The sequence below is a fragment of the Tenrec ecaudatus genome, chromosome 2, assembly GCF_050624435.1.
Source record: "Tenrec ecaudatus isolate mTenEca1 chromosome 2, mTenEca1.hap1, whole genome shotgun sequence".
Taxonomy (NCBI): domain Eukaryota; kingdom Metazoa; phylum Chordata; class Mammalia; order Afrosoricida; family Tenrecidae; genus Tenrec; species Tenrec ecaudatus.
The window spans coordinates 95,191,492-95,210,619 of record NC_134531.1 but is presented as its reverse complement, the minus strand read 5'-3'; the positions used below and the strand labels follow the sequence as shown (position 1 = coordinate 95,210,619).

Below are 19,128 nucleotides of genomic sequence, written 5' to 3'. Positions count from 1 at the left end.
AGCTCCTTGTAGACATACTGCTGCAAACATTGTTGAATGGTCTTCAGAAAAATCTTACTTGCATGTGATAATGATGTCGTTAGATCGTTTCCTTATTCTGTTGGGTCACCTTCCTTTGGAATGTGTACAAATACAGATCTCTTCCCGTCAGTGGGAAGGTAATTATCTTCCACATTTCTTGGCATAGACAAGTGAGTGCTTCATCAGCTGGTTGCAACACTTCAGTCGGTATTCTGTCAATTCCCAGCCTTGTTTCTCGTCAGTGCCTTCAATCTCACCGTTTCGTGATGCTACCTCTTGAATTGTTTGAATGTCAGCCAGCTGTTTCCAGTCCGGCGACCCTCTGAGCTTCTCCCATCTTCTTTTGATGATCCTACATCGTTCAATCGTCTGCCCATGGTGCTGTGATTACTGCCAGCAAGTCAGTTCCAACCCACAGGGGCTCTGTGAACAACAGAAGGAAACGTTGTGTACAATTCTTCTTGTGTTTAAGCCTGTCTATGCAGCCACCGTGCGGGTCCCGCTTGTTGAAGGTCATCCTCTCTTTTACTGTCCCTCTACTTTACCAAGTATGATGTCTTTCTTGGGGAATGGTCTCTCCTGACAACACGTCCAAAGTACTTGAAGCAAAATCTCACCATCTTTGCCTCTAAGATGCACTCTGGCTGTACTTCTTCCAAGACAGATTTGTTTGTTCTCTTAGCAGTCCAGAGCACTTTCTTTGTGTGTGTGTAGGGAGGTGGGGGAGGCTTTCTGGGGGAAAAACAAACAAACAGAAAACCTGCTAGACAAATTCCAAAAGAGCTGTAACACTCAAGGTACTTCCAATATTCTTCACCAATTCAAATGCATTGGTTCATCTTCAGTCTACCTTATTCCTTCTTTCAACTTTCACCTGCAAATGAGGCCCCTGAAAATACCACCGCCTGGGTCAGGTGCACCTTAGTCCTCAAAGGAACATCCGTGCTTTCCAACACTTTAACAAGGTCTTGTGCAGCAGATTTACCTAATGCCATGATTTGTCCCATAGAATCCTTCAGTACTGCAACTCAAGGCTTGAATTTTTCTTCAGTTCTTTTACCTTGAGCTACACTGGGGACATTCCTTTTTTTGACTTCCTAACTCTAGGTCTTTGCATACTTGTAATACTTTATCTTCTCAAGTTGGTTGCCTTTGGAAATCTTCTGTTCAACGTTTACTTCATCATTTTTTCCCCTTTGCCTTAGCTACTGTATTATCAAAAGCAAGTTTCTGAGTCTCTCTTGGCATCCATTTTGATCTTTTCTTTCTTTCTTTCTTTCTTTCTTTCTTTCTTTCTTTCTTTCTTTCTTCTTTCTTTCTTGTCTTTTCAATGACCATTTGCTTTCTTCTTGTATGATATTTTTGATGTCACAGTTCACTGGGTTGTTTTTTGTTTTTTTTGGTGGTGGTGGTGGTGTGGTGTGTGTGTGTGTGTGTGTGTGTGTGTGTGAGGTCTTCGCTTATTTGTGTTCAATGTGTCAAAACTGTTCTTGATATTCAAGTGGGATAGATGCAAGGTCATACTTTGGCTTTTGTGAATTTGTTTTAATTTTCTTCAGCTTCAAGCAGAACTTATAAATGAGCAATTGATTGATTGTCCACAATTGACCCAGTCTCATTTGGGCTTCTAATACTGAGCTTCCCCATCATCTCTTCCCACGAATGTAGTCACTTTGATTCCGCTGTGAGGGAGCCATGAAAGGAGGGCTGTGTCTCATGTCATGGAGGACAGTGGGCGAATGTCTGTCTTAGGTGGTTCTCATAAACTGCTTCCTTACTGAAAACGGTAAGGCATTTGGGGGGGCAGCTGAAAACAGAGTTCCCTGATAGAATGTAAACAAAAACGGTATGGGCTGAGATACGGAACTCACTCTCAAGGCTGTGAGAAATTCAAACGTGGGAATAGCAAACTTAACTGGGAACATTGCTAGTATTTAGTACTTAAAAATAAAGCGCTGCGGTCCATCAAGGCTGCAGTTTGTACCTTCTTTGTCTGTGTCTATTTTGTGCTGCAGTCCTGTATTGTGTGTGTGTGTGTGTGTGTGTGTGTGTGGTTCCATGTTCATTCTCCCTGCTCAAGAAACCGCAGCATCATCTCTGTATTCTGGTTGGTGAGGTCCATGTGCCATCGCTGTTTGTGTTGTTGAGACAAGGATTTTGCAATGAAGTTTCTGGCCTTGCCATATTCTATATGTGATCTCCAACTATTACCCAGACCATATTTTCCAAATACTGTCTCTTCCTCGGCAATTTTTGCACCGGTAATTATCAATGCATCTTGATTGCATGTTTGATCAATTTCAGATTGAAGAAGTCAATAGAATTCTTCAATTTCTTCACCAGTAGCTTTAGTACTAGATGCATACATTTTAACAATAATTGTATTAACTGTATTTTCTTATAGGCATAGAGATTTTTCCTATCACAGACAGAGATCTCATGATTCAAGGTGGCCATATCAGCCCCTTTCACTCATTAATGCCCAGGATATAGATCTTTGTGCTTTGTTGCATTTTTTATGACGTCCAATTTGCCAATGATTCCTACTCTGCACATTCCACATTATGATTAGTAATAGACATTGCAGCCATTTTTTTCTCGTTTTGAGTCATTCCCCTTTAGTAAATGAAAGTTCCAAAAGTTTGGCCCCATCCACATCATTCTATTCAAGTCAACTTTGAAGAGGCAGCTCTGCCCAGTCATGGGTGGCGTGCCTTCCCATGGGAGGGCGTGTCTTCCAGCACGATCTTTGATAAGGTTTTGCTGCAATTCCTACAGCTTTCGGGAGGGGACAGTCTACTCCTTCTCCCTCGTCTCTTCTTGCTCTGGAAGCTCCACGGAAACCTGTACACATTGGGTGACCCCACTGGTGCTTGAAATACAGGTGGCATCGTTTCCAGTATCACGCAGTGCTAAGCCACCACAGTACGACAAGTGGACAGATGGTGCATTTGCTCTGCATACAGACTGGATAAGTATGGTGAGAGGATGCAGCAGCAATGCACTTCTTTCCAGATTGTAAACTATGTAATACCCCCTTTTCCTGTCTGAACCACTACGTACAGCTACCACATGAGCACAATTAAATTTTTTGGAATTATCATTTTTCACAATGTTATTTATGATTCACAGAGTTGAATTTTTTTTTGCATAATCAATGAAATGCAAGTAAACATCTTTCTGTTATTCTCAGATACCAGCCAGGTTCCATCAACATCAGCCCAGACATTATTCATTTCACATCATCTTCATTTGTGTTGTGTGTTTTTGATTGGCTGAGTTATTCCACTCCTTTGGCCTACAAATATGGATAACAGAGAGGCTGTGTTGGGATTTGCATATGCATGAATCTGCTGCTTAAGACTTGCAAACTGAAATAATTTATGGGATGAAGCAGGTATTTCACCACTGAGCTTCCAATCAGTTGATTTCAGTCTAGATCCCGCTGCGGAGTTGCTTCCCATCCCAGATACATGGAATCTGAATTGACATTTGAAAAAAATCCCAAGGTGAGTCTTACAGGTCTTTTTAAAATGTAGGTTCTGATTCAGTCGATCTTGGTTAGGCAGGCAGATTCTCAGCAATTGTCAAACTGCCATGACCCACTTAGAATCTCTATCTCAAAGCCAGCAGCCACCCAGGTGGGCAAGGCCCAGCGCAAACTGGAGTCCACTGTCTGCCCTGTCCCAGGGGGACAGTGACCAGCCAGCTCCAGATGCTGCCACAAAAGAAAGCAAAGTCCTTATGGCCAGTACCTGGCCTTTGAAATTATACTTTTCAAATTGGTGGGAAATTACACACAGCCCAACATTTGCTCCGTCTGTATTTTTCCGTGTACAAGTCCCCGCTGCCAATGACAGCCATCGGGTTGTGCAAGCTTACTGCAGCACAATATTTGCTGTCAGACCTGTGTTTTCAGAGGCTGGGGTGAAATCTCCACATCTTTAAAGGCAGTGAACAAATATCATGAAAACAACCACAGCTCCGTCTACTTGACATACGGTCACAATTTTTATTTATTTTCCTTTAAGGAGAGTTCAAAGCATTCTGCTGTTTAAATGGTGATTCTGCTTATGTGTGTGCTTAAACATATACCTTGAAAGTGGAGGCAGGGAACACACACACACACATACACACACACATTCTTAGCTCTAAAAGGTCACTGTTTCTTCAGCCCCCTCCTGAGTCCAGTCTATAAACTTTAGCCTTTCCCAGAAGCTGCTTTGATGCTAAACTCTGCCAAAGGGCAGGCCTAGTAACAGCAGCAGCATCTTGAGCAGAGCTATTGGTGATTAAACAAGAGGTTTGCATTCACCGGCGTGGCCACCCAGTGAATCACTCCAGATCGAAATGACTTTGGGGCTGTCCCTTTAAAACCAAGCACGCAACTAAGGAAACTCCTCCTCCAGGGAGGTTCCTTTAAAAGGGAGCCTGCTGGCTCAGCCCTCCAGCTTCCACTGAGCAATACCTGCAATCGAGAAATCCTTCTGAGCAGATAGCCGCTGGTCAGCATGGCTCAACAGTTTGTGGACAGCAAAATCCAACCCGGGAAGGTGGTGGTGTTCATCAAGCCCACCTGCCCCTACTGCAGAAAGACCCAGGGGATTCTCTGCCAATTGCCTTTCAAACAAGGGCTTTTAGAATTTGTCGATATCACGGCTGCCCCCGACACCAACGCGGTTCAAGATTATCTCCAGCAGCTCACCGGAGCCAGAACCGTGAGTGGGGTTGCCTTGGAGAAGACAGGGGGAAAGGCTTCAGATTCCTGTTTCTTGTCCAGGCTGTGAATGGGGACGCCTGCGCTTTTTTCCCCAGGATGTGACTAGGACTCTTGTCATTCCAGCCCCCAGAGGGCTGTGCACAGTGGGGGAGGGAGAGCGGTTGAGCCAAGACAGTGCGCTGTGACAAGGCTTCAGCCTGCAGTCCTCCCAAATCAGAGAAGGGCCCAGGGCTAGAGGACCTGTCTGCTCGCAATGATAGGAGCGTTCTGCAGTCCTTGTTTGAGGGCTGCGGAGAAACGACAGTTTTCAGCTTGCAGGGCTAGTTGGGGAGGGAAGTGTAGTGGTCTGTGTAGCTCTGCTTCTTAACAAAGAAGTCATGTGCCAGTTCCTTCTGTGTTCCCACAGCCGCCTGGGACTCTCTGACCTTCAGTCTTTCCTCCAGGCTTCCTTTAACCATAACCTAATTTGCTCACTCCTCTCTTGCCTAACTCCACCCACAAGAACAAAAATCTGATGGCCTATAACATGCCCCGGGCTTAATTGCGGTGTGTTTCCAGAGCCGTCAGAGTGAGCAGGTGGTTTCTCTGAGCTCTGGCCTGACTTTCACCAGTGGCTTGCTGCGTGATCATGGCCAAGTTACTGCCTCCGTGACCCTCAGGGCCCTTGGCCGCAAAACCAGATAAGACCGCTGTTGTCATGTTAGGTGCTGTAGAGTCAGTTCGGACTCATAGCGACACTATGTTCAACAGAACCAAACACCCTCCAGCCCTGCGCCGTCCTCACAATGATTCCTGTGTCTGAGCCCATGGTTGCAGCCACTGTGCCCATTCGTCTTTCTGAGGCTCTTCCGTTTAGTCACGGCCTCTCCTCTTTGCCAAGCATGACGTCCTTCTCCAGGGTTTGTTCTCCCCTGATAACATGTCCAAATACAAATAAAACAAAACTCACTCATTGAGTAGATGTCCACTCATAGTACTAGAAAAAACTCGGGGCCATGGAGTCAATGCCGATGCCAATTTTACCAGATTTTAACATTGGTAAAGCGGGACACCAGTGGGACACCATTGATGAAACTCATATCCTGGCGAGATAGCCACATGGCAGCCGAAAACTGCATACCCTGGCTTGTCATGTATTTTTTCCAAAAATTGGGACTTTTTTAAAATGCTGCAGGATGCGGGAAAAATTGTTAAAACTCGGGACTGTCCCACCAAAAGCAGGACGTCTGGTCACCTATAGGATAGAGTAGAACTGCCCTTGTGAGTTTCTACTCTTTACAGGAGTAGAAAGCCCAGTCTTTCTCCCTTGGAATAGACCAGGCCTTGGAGCACTTGGTTAGCTCCAACTGTGGACCTAACGTGCCATCACCCCGCACCTTGTGGCTCCATAGTACTAAGAGGTGCTCTGTGAGTCCCTTGGCTACGAGAGGACCACAGCAACACCTACAGAAGTCTCTGCTTCCTTAGAGGCCCTGGTTTCTGGTGGGCCACAGACGTGCATGCCCCATTTCTGTTTGAGTTTGACTAAACCTTTAGGGTTTTCTCTGGGTTCTGAGTATTAGTGCACTAGGGTCTAGGCTCCCAAACTTGGCTGATCATTGAAATCACCTGGGATCTGGTTCAACATACACGTATCTGGGCTCCACTTGCAACTAAATAAATCAGAATCTTGCTGGGCAGGAGGCCAGGGATCTGTAGGTTCACTAGATCTCCCAGGTGATTATAATGGTCAGCCAAGTTTGGTAACCTAGGCAGTAGAAGTTGATTCTCTCCTCCTCGATCAGATGGCAGCATCTTGGTGGAGCAGGAGGCTAAATGTGAACCTCATTGCTGCCAGGGCCCCAGGTGTGATAAGAGAACTCTAGAGTCTGCTAGGTCCTGAAGAGAGGACCCAGTGATACAAGAGACTCCTGCCTAAGTCAGATCCCCTGAGAAAGCAATGCAGCTAAAGCCATACCTTGCCTTTGGGTTTCTCTCAACTGCCAGGGAGCCTTGGTGCCATCGTGGTTACTCACTGGGCTGATAACCTCAAGGTCAGAAGTTCAAAACCACAAGACAATCCACATTAGAAAAGATGAGGCTTTCTACTCCTGTAAAGAGTTACAGTCTTGGAAACTCACAAGGGCAGTTCTACTCTATCCTATGAGTCAGAATTGAGTTGAGGGCAATGGTTTTGGGCTTGATGTTTTGCAAACTTTGCTGTATATTAGAATCACCTGGGGAATTTTTTTTTAATCTGATGTCTTGATCACACCCAAACAGTTTAAATCAGAATGTCTATGGGCTGGAGTCAGGAATTAGCATTCTTTATAAATCCTCAGGTGACCCCCAACTTGCACCATACTTTGAGCCACCGCTGTCCAGCCAGCAGCATTGGGCAGCATTCTGTTCTCCAGGAAGCAAGACAATCTTCTCTGCTGCCTTTATTCAACAAGGTGTTTAAGCACTTGTTAAATTGAGCTTTTGTACTCCCATAAAGAGATACAGTCTCAGAAACCTACCGGTCCCTATGTGTCAGAATCAAGGCAATGGCAGTGAGGGAGTGATGGCAGGAGGCATAGTGGTTATAAGTTGGCTTTCTACTCTTGTAAAGAGTCACAGTCTTGGAAGCACAAAGGGACCATTCTACTCAGTCATGTAGAGTTGCTGTGAGTCAGAAGACACTCGATGGCAGTAAGTTTTGGGTGTTGGTGTGTATAAAGAGAGCACACTAGAGCTCTGTTTACCCGTGCTTCATTGACCGTGGTAAGATATTCCATTGTGTGGATCATAATAAATTATGGGTGACATTTCACACAATGGGAACTCCAGCACACTTTTTGTGCTCCCGTGGTATCTGAACATCGACCTGCAGAGAGTGGCTCAAACAGAATGAGTTGACACTTCTTGGGATAAAAATCAGGAATGGTGTGTGCTGGGGTTGTGTCTTTTCATCCTGCGTGCTCAAGCTGTATGCTAAGCATATCATCTGGGAAACTGGCTGGAGGAGGAGGAACACGGCACAAGAATGGAAGGAAAAGTCATTAACAACCAGCAATATACAGACAATCCAACTGTTTTGGTTGAAAGTAAAGAAGAGGTGAAGCATTTACTGGTACATATCCAAGGCTGTGGCCTTCAGTGCAGATTATACCTCAGCATAAGATCACAAGCCTCACAACTGGACCAATGAGCAACAGAATAGAGAAAATATCGAAGAGGGTTTTCATGTTATTTGAACCCACAACCAACACTTATGGAAGTTGCTGCTATTGTTCAGTACAACACAAAGAAACACTATTTTTATCCTGCACCATCTCACAATTGTGACATTTGAGCCCATTGTTGCAGCCACACAGAGTCAACCTACCTTGTTGATAAGTCTTTTTCTTGTTTTATTGCCCCTCCACTTTACCATCCACGATGTCCTTTTCCAGGGATTAGTCTCTCCTGATAAAAATGGCAAAGTCTTGCCACCCTTATCTGTGAGGAGCATTCCGGTTGTACTTCTCTCAAGACAGAAGCAGCTGTGAAGAAATCAAGAGACATATTGCATTGAGCACAGCTGCTGCTCAAGGTTTTCCTCAAAGGCTAAAATGCAAAGATGTCTCCTTGAAGACTAAAGGGCATCTCATCTAAGACCTGGTATTTCTGGTCACCTCGCATATGTGAAAACTGAGCGGGGAATCAGGAAAACCGGAGATCTGAGACCTTGGAATTATGGTTCTGGTGAAGAATATTGACAATGTCATCGACTGCCGGAAAAAGGAACGAATCTTTCTTGGATGAAGTGTGGCCAGATGCTCCTTCGAAGTGAGGGTGGCGACTTTACCGTGTACTTTAGACATGTTACCAGGAGGAACCAGCCTCTGAGGAAAAGGACTACAGGCTTGATAGAGGACCAGGGGGAAAAGAAAAAGAGAGAGATCATGCAAGAAAGAAAGAACGAATGAGCAGGGACCCCTCTGCCCCTGTGCGAAGGACTGACACAGTGGCTGTAACGCAGCAGCATTTGTGAGGATGGTGCCAGCTGAGGGAGCGTTTTGTTCTGTTGCACGGATGAGCTAGAACTGACTGGACAACACCTAACAAAGACTCAGTTAAGCAGCCCTGGTGGTGCCATGGTTAAGCAGCTGGGTGTGATCCAGGTGGTTGGCAATTTGAACCCACCAACTGCTCCTCAGAGGAAAAGTTCTGAAAGTCCAGAAAACCCAATGATCCATTTCTGTTTGGTTCCATTGAGTTGCTGCTCTTCAAATCCCCTCTACCGCAGTGGGCGTTTACAGGAAGGACAGCTTGAAGGTGCAATGATGCCGTGCTCAACTGCTAACAGAAAGGCCGGCTGTGCAAACCCTCAGGAGAAAGAGCAGCTGCTTCTGTAAGGGGTCCAGCCCCAGAGAGTCCTACAGAGTAGAGGGACTCTGTCACATGCGGCCGATAGAGTCCAGGACACGCAATGACACAGCTGTGAAGCAGACACACCTGCTCCAGGGGACGTCCTTCTTAGGGGGAGGGGGGAGAACAATGAATACAAGAACAGGTGGTGGGTGTTATGCGGTAAGGAGGGAAATGAAGTAGGAAAGGGAAGTCAGGAGTAAAGGCACACAGTGGAATTTTAAGTGGAGCCGACAGGGCCTCACTAAGAAGACATGGTTTGAGTAAATGGGCTATGTGTTGGGTTGCTACCCACAAGGTCAGCAATTCAAAACCACCCACTGCTCTGTAGGAGAAAGATGAAGCTTTTTACTCCTGTCAAGATTTACAGTCTTAGAAACCCACGGGGGCAGTTCTTCCTTGTCCTGTGAGGTCTCTGTGAGCATTAGGATTGAGTCAAGTCAATGGCAACACATCTGATTTGTTTAATATAAAGGAGGTGAAGGAGCAAGACATGCAGAAACATGGAAGTAGTGTGTTCTAGGGAGAGGTAACAGTATGTGCAAAGGTCCTGAGGCAAAAATGTGACTGGCTGTCTCGTGGAACAGCAAGGAGGGTCAGTGGGTCTGGAGTGTTGTGAACTAGTGGGGAGTAGGAGGAGATGGGACTTGAGACACGAAACGTGGGGGTGGGGTGTAAAATGGGACAAGTCCTTCAAGCTTGGCTCATACTCAGTGTGAGCTGAGTGACTTGACCTGATTTACACATGAAACATGCCACACAGGGAAAGAGACTACAGAATGCACGGGTGAGGGTGGCAGCTGGCAGTCACTGGAGGTTTCAGCAGTCACCCTGATAAAAATGGTATTTGGCACCCTGGAGCTAGCCCACGGATGGGGGAGAAATATTGGGAAGTAGCTAACACTAGAATGCAGCAGGCATTGCAGATCTGCAAGAGGCTCAGGGCCCCCGTGAGCCCCAACGAGGGCTTGTGGTGGGGTTCTCTCTCTCTCCTACAGAGGCCCAGGCGCTCGGGTTCCGCCACGGGAAGAGGGGGCGTGCAGCGAAGAGTAGATTTCTTTTTTCTCCAGCTGGGTCAACAGAGCCTCCTCTGGGTTTCCTGTGTCACCACACAGCCCCCACACTGCTCTGTGCAGCTCCTCAGAGAGGTGGCAGCAGCGTGTGCTTGAAGGTGGTTTTGCTGTTCCGGGTGGTGTGAGGGCAGAGGGAGGGCCCCATCACCTCCCCCATCAGCTGCTTCGCCAGATGCTGAGGACAGACTTGCCCAGGAGACAGCCCGGTCATATTTCAGCACGTGGCTGAGACAGCTAGGGCAGCCGTCAGACTGTGGGATTTCAAAGCCTCAGGTATCCTGGGAGAAAGAAATGGCTGCTTAAGCTAAGCCAACGGGTCCTGGGGCACACCGAACAAATGCTGACAGACAGGCTGGCAGTTCAAACCCACTCATCGGCTCCATGAGAGAAAGGCCTGCGACCTGCTCCTGTGAGGATGACAGCAAAGAACACTGCTCTGTCACGTGGGTGGCAAAGCCTCAACATCCCCATGGCCCCCAAGAACAATCTAAACCAGCGGTTGAAGGAGGGTGACCAGGGACCATTGGTTCCACTACCACCTGGGAGCGTGTTGCTGTTGTTAGGTGCAGGCCCATAGCGACCTTCTGCACAGCAGAAGAAAACTCTGCATGGTCTCGTACTGTCCTCACCATTGTTCCTGTGCTTGAGCTCATTGTTGCAGCCACAGTGGCAAGCCACCTCGTTGAGGGCCTTCCCATTTTTCACGGCCCCTCTCGAGGGGATGTAGGTGCGGAGGGAAAGTCTTGGGTTCCAACTCAGCTCTACTGAATCAGTCATTTTAGGACGCAGCGGGTGGGGGCAGAAATCTGTGGGCTCGCAGACCTTTCACTGATTCTGACAGAGGCTCAGGTTTGGGAACCTCAAGTGACAGGGCTCCTTCCGCCTACTGGAGCATCCTCGCCCATTTAAACACAGAGGCGAGAGCCGCCCACACCTTACTCAAAGGTGGAGATGCTGCAGGCCTTCGAAAGACACTCATTCATCACTGCCCTATCTGTTTGTTAAAAAGACCAGGGCATTCTGCAAAAATGGAGGACAGCCACATCATTACAGAACTGAGACTGAAGATTGGGTCAAAGAGACACATCCTTGATGGTCAGTACTGCCACACCTGCTTTAGTAATAGTGGGATAGCGGATTTTTTTCTCTCGTCATAAAGGTGAAGTGTCACATAACAAGTGTGTTAGGCTGAGCTTTCGAGAGGAACAAAACCAGTGGCACTCATATGTAGAAGGAAGAATTTGATATCAAACAAAAATTTTAAATCCAAAAGGCAGCCCAGCCCAGTCCAACTCAAGTCTGTGGGTCCAATGTCGACGAAACCATCTTTAGACTCACAGCTACGCACCAAGGAAGCAGGAATGGGGAGATCGCAGGCCCACGGTGTCAGAAGCATGGCGGTGCCGACAGCTTGCAGGCTCGGCAGGCCACATGGGCCCGCAACTCCAGCGCTAGATGCCCCGCGGGCGAGCAGGAAGACAAACCGTGGCAAAAAGAGAGAAGTTCCTAGTCTCTCGCTTCTAAAAGGCCATACCCCAAGGAGGCCTCACCGCACTCCGATCGGATGGCGAGGCTGGACTCCAGCCCATGCTACCTCCACACAGGTACCATCCAGTGGACGCGAAATGGAACCACAAGGTCATCGATGCGTGAAGAGCAGGGTCATGACAAGTGCGCCATTCTTTCTGAAAACACAGAAGCTCAGGAGTGAGGCAGCCTTTTCCTTCGTTAAGCTCACGTGATTTCTACTGGAGGAGGCAAGGGCTTCCACGGAAGGAGCGAGCGAGCGAGCGAGCGGGCGGTGTAACTGCGCTGGGGTTGCATTAGGCTCTGCCCTGCTCACTGGGACAGCCGCTGAGCCATCGCTTCCCGGCAGGGCCCAAGCTGAAGACCCCGCAGTTGGAGGGTGGGGCTGGGGCTTTATTTTCTCGCAAACACTGAGGAATACTTCCGGTTCTTACCTGTTTCCTTCTGCTGTTCTCTAGGGCCATGGCGCCTGTGGTGCCTCGGTGGCTCTTCACAACGCAGGCCCTGCCACCACCTGGCAGTGCGGGACGGGCAGCGGGAGCCGGGAGGCACTGCGGTGTTAGCTGGCACCCCACACTGTCCTCAGAACGGAGTGCTCAGTCCTCGGCCTGGGACCCAGGGTGGCGAGCCTTTGGAAGTGCATTTTCCCCATGGGGGCGCCCTGCTGAATCAGAATAACTCAGAACCTTCCCTGCAACAAGTCACCCCTTTCCCGCACTTTGAAGCATTAAGCTTCCTGAGGAAAATGAGAAAAACAACCCCCCCAAAAAAAACCCTTTGAAAATATTTTTTAATACGGCCTGCCGTTCATCTCTTCCGCCCCTTCTGGTAGGTTCCTAGCACTGGGGGGTAAGGCCCTGGTCGCTTCCGCTCAGTCGGGTGGTCTGCTGTGTGCCCCTTTCCTCCCTGTGTAACATCCTGGGCCTAGAAGTTGTCACGGACAGCTCGCCCTTCCGGGACTCCAAACGCTCAGCAGGGAGGAAGGGCTGAGGGTGCCTGGGAGGAGGCCAGGGCCAGGGAGAATGATTTATCGGCCTGGCGTGCCTGGCATGAAGCCAGAGCAGATGGGTGTCCTTGGCCCCAGCGCTGTGACATTTGAACACCTTCTGATGAAGCAGAGAGTGAAGAATGAGCTTCAGATCCCTCCACCCCTGCCCCGCTTGAGCACTGAGCTCACTGGCAGCTGACAGAGGCGATTCTAGGAAACTAGAAATCAGGGCGGGACCTACCTTAATGACTTTTCTCCTTATCTCTGTAAATGCATTCCTGGTTTGGGTGGCTCAGGAGGGTGGGTGGGGGGTGGGGGAGCTCAGGTGGGATCCCAGCTATCTGAGTTCAATAAAAGTGGTTGAACTTAGCAAACCACAATTTCTGTCCCTGAAACAGGTTCTTCTTGAGCAATGGTTCTCGGCCTTCCTCTTGCCGTGACTCTTTCATACAGTGCCTCATGTGGTGGAGACCCCCAACCATAAAATTATTTCTGTCGCTACTTCATCACTGTCATTTTGCCACTGTTAGGAATCTGGCCACCCCTGTGAAAGGGTCATTCAACCCCCAAAGGGGTCGCGACTCACAGGTTGAGAACTGCTGCTCTAGAGAGAATTTTTAAACATCATATGGATAAGTTTGCACCGTACATCAATTTGAAACATCAGCTCCCTTAAAAGATTTCTTTAAGAAATCCTTTTACTCATAATATATATATATGTTTGTAATATAATATAAATTTACTCAATTCTCCGAGCATTTGTTCCGAAAGTACACACATAAAGAGGTGGTCTAGGGATGTAAAAAGTTGTGGGTTGAGGAAGGATAAGATGTTCTTTCTGCGAACAATGTCTGTCCTAGTTGAGGATGGGAGGAAACCCTTCTGAAGTCTTAGTCTCTACCCACTTGGGGGGGGCTACAGGTTCCTCCCCTTTGGTCCTCACACAGGAAGCCTAGCCCAAGAGCATTTGGGCTGGGCTGGGAATAATCATTCTACTGTGTACTGAGTCCCTTACAGGTCCCTCTTTGTTGGCTTTTGTAGGTACCTCGGGTGTTTCTGGGTCAGGAGTGTATCGGTGGATGCTCTGATTTGGAGATTCTGCAACAGAGTGGGGAGCTGGTGAGGAGACTAACAGCCATGGGGGTTCTGCAATAATTACAGGTGAGTTACCGGTGGGAAGGAATCTTGGCAGTGAACTGGGTCAGTGCCCCGTCACTAACTGAAAAGTTGATAGTACAAACCCAGCTGCCACTCTATTGGAGAACGATGTGGCAGTCTGCTTCCACACAGACTGAGCACCTTGGACGCTCTGTGAGGGAGCCCTATAGCATCACTATGAGTTGGACACACTGGGTGGCAATGGGTAGGTGGATGGGCATGTAACAGGTGGGATGTGGAACCAGAAGTCTGGGGCAGCAATGGAATTTGGCTCCCGTGTTCTATTATATTCCAGGAAGATCATCCAGCTAGGGAAATGTGACATCACTCATGAATTTTGTATTCATGTAATTGTGTAGTGGGAGAACTCCTTTCCTTCAACCTTCACTTAGCAAACATTTGTTGAACACCTACTGGGTGCCAGGCACTGGGAATACAGTTCAGGAGAAAAAAAGGAACCTTGGGCCTTATATTCTACAGTGGTAGATCACAAGATGGAACAAAAAACCAATAAGCAAACAACTCCTGGGGGGCGGGGAAACAACCTAGGCTAAGGGGATAGGACATGAATGGGCCCTGGGGGCAAATTCAACTAAGGTAATGAGAGAGAGCCTTTCTCAGCTGATTGATGAGCAGGAGGCAGCCAGGTAAACACCAAGCAAATGAACTTTCCAGAGAGAAGGGGTAGCAAACCAAAAGCCTGAGGGGAAAGCACCGATGAAGCACGCAGGGTTCCTCTGGTTCCTTGAGGCTTCCTCACCCCCCACTACCAGTGCTGCCTGTTAGACAGGTACAGGTAAGAGATAAGAGCTCATGAAACACGGAATCCAGGAACTGGTGTGGGAATAGTGATACCAGAAGGGTAGGGGAAGGTGGGGAGGGGAGAGGAGGAAAGGGGGACCAATTGCAATGATCAACACATAATCACACACACCCTCCAGGGCACGAGCAACAGAAATCATGGGGGAAGGAAGACAGCGGTTGGTATAAGATAAAAAAATAATAATTTATAACTTATCAAGGGGTCATGAGGGGGGAGGGAAAAAAGAGGAGCTGATACCAAGAAAGTAAATGTCTAGAAAAGAATGATGGCAACAAATATATGTACAAATATGCTTGATGCAATTTCTGAATGGATTGTTACAAGAGCTGTAAGAGCACACAATAAAATGGTCTTTTCATTGAATAAAGAAAAAAAGTCCAGAATAGCCTGGGTCAAGGACCAGAGAGGACGCAAGGGCGCATCGTGTACAGAGCGGTGCAGAGAAAGACTGCTAGCAGAGCCGAGCACACGGCCGTCTGGATCCCTTCTCAGTACAGTGGAAGGGAAAGTGTATTTTTGCTGTACCTGTGCCCATGTGGCAAATTAATTTGACTGGCTCCCCAAATTCTAAAAACACATTTTCTAAAATGACTCACCTAAGGGAGATCCCAGACTGCAGAGGAAATCCGTTGGGTGATGGACTCTCGAGACAGGACCCAAGAGAGAATCGGGGTCTAATGACCTCTCCCAACTCCTGCTCTCCAACACGCAGAGTGCCAGTTAGCTTTTCAATGGGCCAATTCCCCTGACACAGGCAGAGGAGGTCAGGGTTGGTTGTTGTTGTTGAGGGATAAACTATGGTTCTTTAATCAAGATGCTCTCTGAGTTATGTCTGATTGAGCTCGCATAGTGTGCGATGCTGCTTCAGAATAACAACAGAAGTTTTGTTTTGTTTTAATCTGGGCATGGGGGGAAGCAACATAAACAACCGTGTCCCTGAAATAAAATTATGTCACCATTATAAATCACCTGACCACAATCTGCATCATTACAGTGCATGGGTTCTCTGGTTAGGTCAGCATACTGGCATCCCCCCCCCTGCACCAAACCACGTAAGCCCCTATTAACAGCTGTGCCGAACTTTCCCTAACCGGAAATACTTCCAGCTATTGAGGTTTAGGTTACAAATGGGAGGAAATGATCGTTTTCCTGGAACAATGGGAAATATTGTTTTCCCAACTAGCTTATGTAGGTGTAGGAGCCCTGGTGGCACAGTGCGTTGTCTGTTGGGCTGTCCATGGTTTGAATCCGCCAGCCACTCACAGGAGAAAGACAGGCTGTGCGTCCCATATGATTCGCACTCCTGGAAACCCACTGGGGCAGTTCTACCCTGTCCGGAAGGGTTGCTGCGAGTTGGAATTGACTTGATGGCAGTGAATTTGTTTTTGTTTTTAATCATTTTATTGGGGGCTTATACAGTTCTTAACACAATCTGTCCATCCATCGTGGCAAGCACATTTGTATATTTGTTGCCATCATCATTCTCAAAATATTTGCCTTCTACTTGAACCCTTAATATTGACTGCTCATTTCCTCCCTCCCCCCTCCCTCATGAACCCTTGATAATTTATAAATTATTATTATTTTTTCATGTCTTACACTGACCGCTATCTCCCTTCACCCACTTTTCTGTTGCCCATCCCCCTGGGAGGGGGTTATATGTTGATTATTGTGATCGGTTCCCCTTTCTCCTCCCGACTTTCCTTTACCCTCCTGGTATCGCTACTCTCATTATTAGTCCTAAGAGGTTTATCTGTCCTGTATTCCCTGTGTTTCTAGTTCTTATCCATACCTGTGTAGCAGGATTTGTAAGGTAGAATTGGAATTGTTTTTTGCTTAATGTTGGGGTGAGCATTAGAATTTCCTGCACATTCAAAAGATCTACTTATTTGCCTTCTCCTTCTCCTTCCTTGGAGTCCCTGGATGATGCAAATAGCTTTCAGGTGCTAAATGAAAGGTGGAAACTTTGAATCCTCCCTGGGGTACCTTGGAAGAAAGGCCTGGAGATCTACTTCCCCCAAATCAGTCACTGAAAACCCTATGGAGCCTAGTGCTACTCCTAGCATGCACTGGGCCCCAGGAACTCAAAATCTCCTCTGCGACTGGGTTTGTGGGGCTGGTGTTTGTACATTATGTGCTGCCGGCGTCTTCCCGGCCACTGCACGCATGTAACAAATAGTGTCTGAAACAGTGACGGTGACTGTTGTCGGAATGAGGAGGAAATGGGGGCAATTTACCTTTCCAATAAGGTCCCAATTCTCTGTTTCTTTCCTGGCAGCGCTGATCCCCCGTGCTGGTGCCCTGCTTCGGGCTGGGTGGCATCACTCACGCTGACTGCCCTGCCAGACGGATGGATCTGCGACCTATTCTTCCTCAGCTACGGCAGCTGTTCACTGAAAAATTCAAAACGTTAACCGAAACGCGGACTGAGAGGGGTTGGCATTTGGCAAAAAGGGCTCCATTTGGATCAATATTAAGAGTGGACCACCTTATCTAAAAGCATCCAGAAGGTTCATGTAGGGTGTGGGGTTTCCCCTGGGTTGGCTTGGGGCCTGCAAAAGGGCCAGCTCCAGTTCTGGCGTAGGACTCACTCACCCAACAGAAGGGAGCAATCCTTTTTCACAGGTTGGTTTTGGTTCCCAGTAACTACTCCCCACGTGGCAGCGTTTCTCTACCTCTGAGTCCACTGTGTCTAACCAGGCCCATCCCAAGCCCCACAGGAAGCGTCCACAGTTGGTCTTCTGCGACTGCCCACAGCTGAAATCATGTCTCTGATACGCCCTTCGAGCATGTTTATGTTTTCAGACGACGTAGACCTGCCCTTTGGCCGTCTCACCCCACTGTGAGTCATGCGCTGAGCTACTGGTGGCATCCCTGACAGCCGCCAGATATCACAGGAAATGCCCCATCCCTCTGTGCAGGGCCGCAGGACCCAATTTGAGAAGCTCTGCCACCCTGTTCACCCTGCTTGGTGCCATGGGTGTGCGGGTCAAGACCATGTGGCCCTACTCTTACAAACAGGGTCATCGAGTCATCCCGAATAAGTGTGTACTGCTGTGACTTAGGTTATCTAACAGTTTTAAATTGTAGGCTTTTGCTCTTGCCTTGAAAAAAAAAAAGTAACCCCCCCCTAGAAGGAGTCAGATGGATAAATACTGTTCTTAAATGATTTTCTCCCTTCCGCTCTTGATTTTTTTTTTTTACATTCTTGAAAACCTTTAATTTCTTACTGTAAGGTTTAATTTTTCTATACAAGAATTAGAATGTTAAGTTACTTTCCTTATGTGGTCTCTGGTACAAGTGGTTAATTGTATTTACAATAAAGAAATATGCATCAATGATAGATTCAGTGGTTGGTGTCAAATTTGTTCCCACATTCTAGAGGGCTTACCAAATGGCCGTAGCTGAAGTACGCCCACTGGCAGCTTTGTTGGTGCCCGCTGGCACGAAGGCTGGAGCTGCTCTCTCTCACTGACTACTAGTCGTTGCTGTGGTTTTTAATTTTAACATCAACATGACCATTTGTAGCATGTAAGCACTGACCTACTTAATGGGAGCTATGGTGGTGTAGTGCTTACAAGTTGGCCTGAGATCCATGTGGTCGGCAGTTCAAAACCACCAGCTGCTCCACGTGACAAAGACTGGGCTTTCTGTGTCCGTAAAGTTCGTCTCAGAAACCCACAGGGGATCGCAATGAGTCCGCATTGAGTCTATGGCAGTGAGTTTGGTTTTTGGAATTTGGGACCTACTAAATATGGTTAATTATCATCTTTTTCCATTTCATATTTCATGTCTAAGACCCATGTATTTCTGGATTCTTTCTTTGACTGTCCAGGTCGTGCCCTGGACAGCACTGTGAGTGCCTCCTCCTTTGTGATGTGTCATCTGCACAGCCCTGGGTCCCCTTCGGACCACTTGCCTCACTCGCCTGCATGGAGGGTCCCTACTTACTATGTTTCCTTCTCCTCCAGTGCCATTCTCCTTTCTCCCACACTCTTCACTCTTCTGATATACAGAGGTCCTCCTCTGCATGTCTCTTCTCTCACCACTTAAACTTAATGTCTAAAGGAGACCTGGTGGTATAGCAGGTAGGGATTTAGCTGTGACCTGCATGGTCCACAGTTCAAAATCACCAGCAGCTCCTCAGGGAAAATACTGGGCTTTCAACTCCCACTAACAGTTCCTTCTCGAGTCAGCATTGACTTGCTGGCAATGAGAGTATTTATTAGGCCAGGTTATCTAGAGAAACAAATCCAGTGACACTCATCACTGTACAAGAAAGAACTTTCTCAAGAAGGTCTCCCAGCCCTGTCTAACTCAAATCCAGAGATGTGATGCTCACTGGGCCATCTTCAGACTCATGACGCCGCAGGCCAACGACACAAGAACGTGAAGCAGGGCCATCCCAGACTGGTTGGTGCTCTCCTCTTTTTTGCTGCCCCTC

General features: G+C 47.7%; 1 protein-coding gene and 1 pseudogene across 1 annotated transcript; one reads left to right on the top strand and one right to left on the bottom strand.

Moving 5' to 3' along the window:
* Positions 1 to 744: 744 nt before the first annotated feature.
* LOC142442046 (U7 small nuclear RNA) lies at positions 745 to 815 on the bottom strand (annotated as a pseudogene).
* A 3,645-nt stretch (positions 816 to 4,460) lies between these two features.
* GLRX (glutaredoxin) lies at positions 4,461 to 18,029 on the top strand. Its single transcript, XM_075541298.1, has 3 exons — positions 4,461 to 4,739; positions 13,745 to 13,864; positions 16,963 to 18,029. Exons 1-2 carry the CDS (start codon positions 4,533 to 4,535, stop codon positions 13,856 to 13,858), a joined length of 321 nt encoding a protein of 106 aa, XP_075397413.1. The 5' UTR covers positions 4,461 to 4,532; the 3' UTR covers positions 13,859 to 13,864; positions 16,963 to 18,029.
* Positions 18,030 to 19,128: the final 1,099 nt, after the last annotated feature.

Coding starts and splice junctions, on each gene's coding strand:
- GLRX (XM_075541298.1), top strand. CDS start 4,533: ATGGCTCAACAGTTTGTGGACAGCAAAATCCAACCCGGGAAGGTGGTG. Junction 4,740..13,744: donor AGCTCACCGGAGCCAGAACC/GTGAGTGGGGTT, acceptor TGGCTTTTGTAG/GTACCTCGGGTGTTTCTGGG.